Source organism: Poecilia latipinna, unplaced genomic scaffold (genome assembly GCF_001443285.1).
Source record: "Poecilia latipinna isolate Pla-1442-1.1 unplaced genomic scaffold, P_latipinna-1.0 Scaffold3318, whole genome shotgun sequence".
In the NCBI taxonomy this organism is placed as follows: Eukaryota; Metazoa; Chordata; class Actinopteri; order Cyprinodontiformes; family Poeciliidae; genus Poecilia; species Poecilia latipinna.
In genome coordinates this window covers 42602-44212 of record NW_015115934.1, presented here as the reverse complement: position 1 = coordinate 44212, position 1611 = coordinate 42602, and the positions used below count along the sequence as shown (strand labels likewise).

At 50.0% G+C, this 1611-nt stretch overlaps 1 protein-coding gene across 1 annotated transcript in view; it reads left to right on the top strand.

Annotated features, from left to right (window-relative positions):
• The window catches only part of LOC106940685 (homeobox protein Hox-A4-like), a gene marked incomplete at its 5' end in the record, with an annotated part of 8090 nt that extends 6683 nt beyond the window's left edge, over positions 1-1407 (top strand). The window contains one exon of the mRNA XM_015023493.1: positions 405-1407. Coding sequence (XP_014878979.1) covers positions 405-838 — 434 coding nt within the window. The remainder of the gene's footprint in view (positions 1-404) is intronic.
• Between the last annotated feature and the right edge of the window lie 204 nt (positions 1408-1611).

Below are 1611 nucleotides of genomic sequence, written 5' to 3'. Positions count from 1 at the left end.
AGGAAGGTATACCGCTCCAAGATGGCCGCCGTATTTCCTGCGCCAGAGCGGCCAATGCGGGGTCTACTCTTATATTATGTCTATGGAGTTTCAATTGAGAAATAGAAGAAGAAGAATGGAAAAACTGAGTAAAAACAACATGGTTCCAACAGGGTTCCCCACTCCCAGCACGCCGTAGTTACGCGGACGGCCTTGCATTGACGGTCCAAACGCTCATGCGGGTTGGGAACCCCAGTATTATTAAGTCCAGAAAAGCTCTGAAGAACAAAACAAGATGGAAAACTGTTGAATTTAAGTTTGATGGCTGAAGACGTCCCAGTATTTACTGATGACTCCATCTAAAGTTGTGTTAAGTTGTGCTCCTAACCTCTGACCTCTGAATACGTTGTCCTTTTATTCTCCAGCAGAGTCCTCCCTGGGTCAGCGGCTTCCTTTCCCAGCATTCCCTCTGAGGGCCCCCCCAGGACCTGCCCCGGCCCCGGGCCCCATCCAGGCCGCCGCCCCTCCGGCCGAGTACCATTCAGACTCTGCAGAGTCCCTGGAGGAAATCCCCGTGGCGCTGGCCAAGCTGGGCTCCTCGTCCTCCGGAGACGTCGCCAGGGCATCTCGCCAGCCGGACCGAGAGGCCCGCGGCCCCCTGCCGGACCGGCCCGATCCAGCACTCCACAAGACCAGGAAGAAGAACCCGTCCTGTCGAGGGAACAGAACCACAGCCCAACTGAGGTTTGAGATGGCGTCAGCGCAGCCGCCGTCCGTGTTCGTCAGCCGCGCCAGCGGAGAGACGGCCGAAGTCCTCAGCTGGACGCAGAGCGGGTCCAGAGCCGTTCTGGAGTCCTGACCAGGTCCATTGGTTCTGGTCCAGCCTCCTGTACCGAGTTCTGACCTGAAACAGCAGCTGCTGTTGGACAGGGACTTTTATTATGAAGGGTTGTGTGTATTTATTGGTGGACATGACTTTTAATTTGAAAGCCAAAGTGACTTCCTGTGAGTTCCAACCACATCAGATCAGATGCTGTTCATCGGGTTTAGTCAAAGCAGGTCAAGGTGCTACACATGATCAAATGTTATTGTTGCTGTTTCCTTAGCAACCTTGTCTCCTGGTTTCCATGGTAACGCAGACTCGATCAATATATTTGGTGAATCAATCCGATGACTTCAGCTCAGTGTTTCACAGCCATCTGTGTGGCGATGCCCGGTGACTAAACTGTGAACTGCAGCTCAAAGAAAGCAGAACACTGAGGTTTCCAGGTCAAAGGTCGTTTTTACTCTGCTGTGCCTCTTTTCATCCTCCTGCTTCTGACCTGAAGTCTGAATCTGTCAATGTGAACTGCTCCTTTAAATCTGAGTAGCAAGGGGGCGGAGTTACCTGTGTGATGTCACTGTTTGCAATAAACTATGACCCAAGTCGCACATTCCTCTTCATGACAACAAATAAACATAAAACAGTTTTACTGAACCAGCTGGATTGCTGCATGCAATAATACTAATGGAAAATTTAGTGAAAGGAAAAACATAACAGAAAAGTTTGGACTGATTTCCACACGAATCACTTTCTTTACAGAACACATTTACATGAAAATGCTAAACGTTAAAAGGCAAAACGTTCAGAAA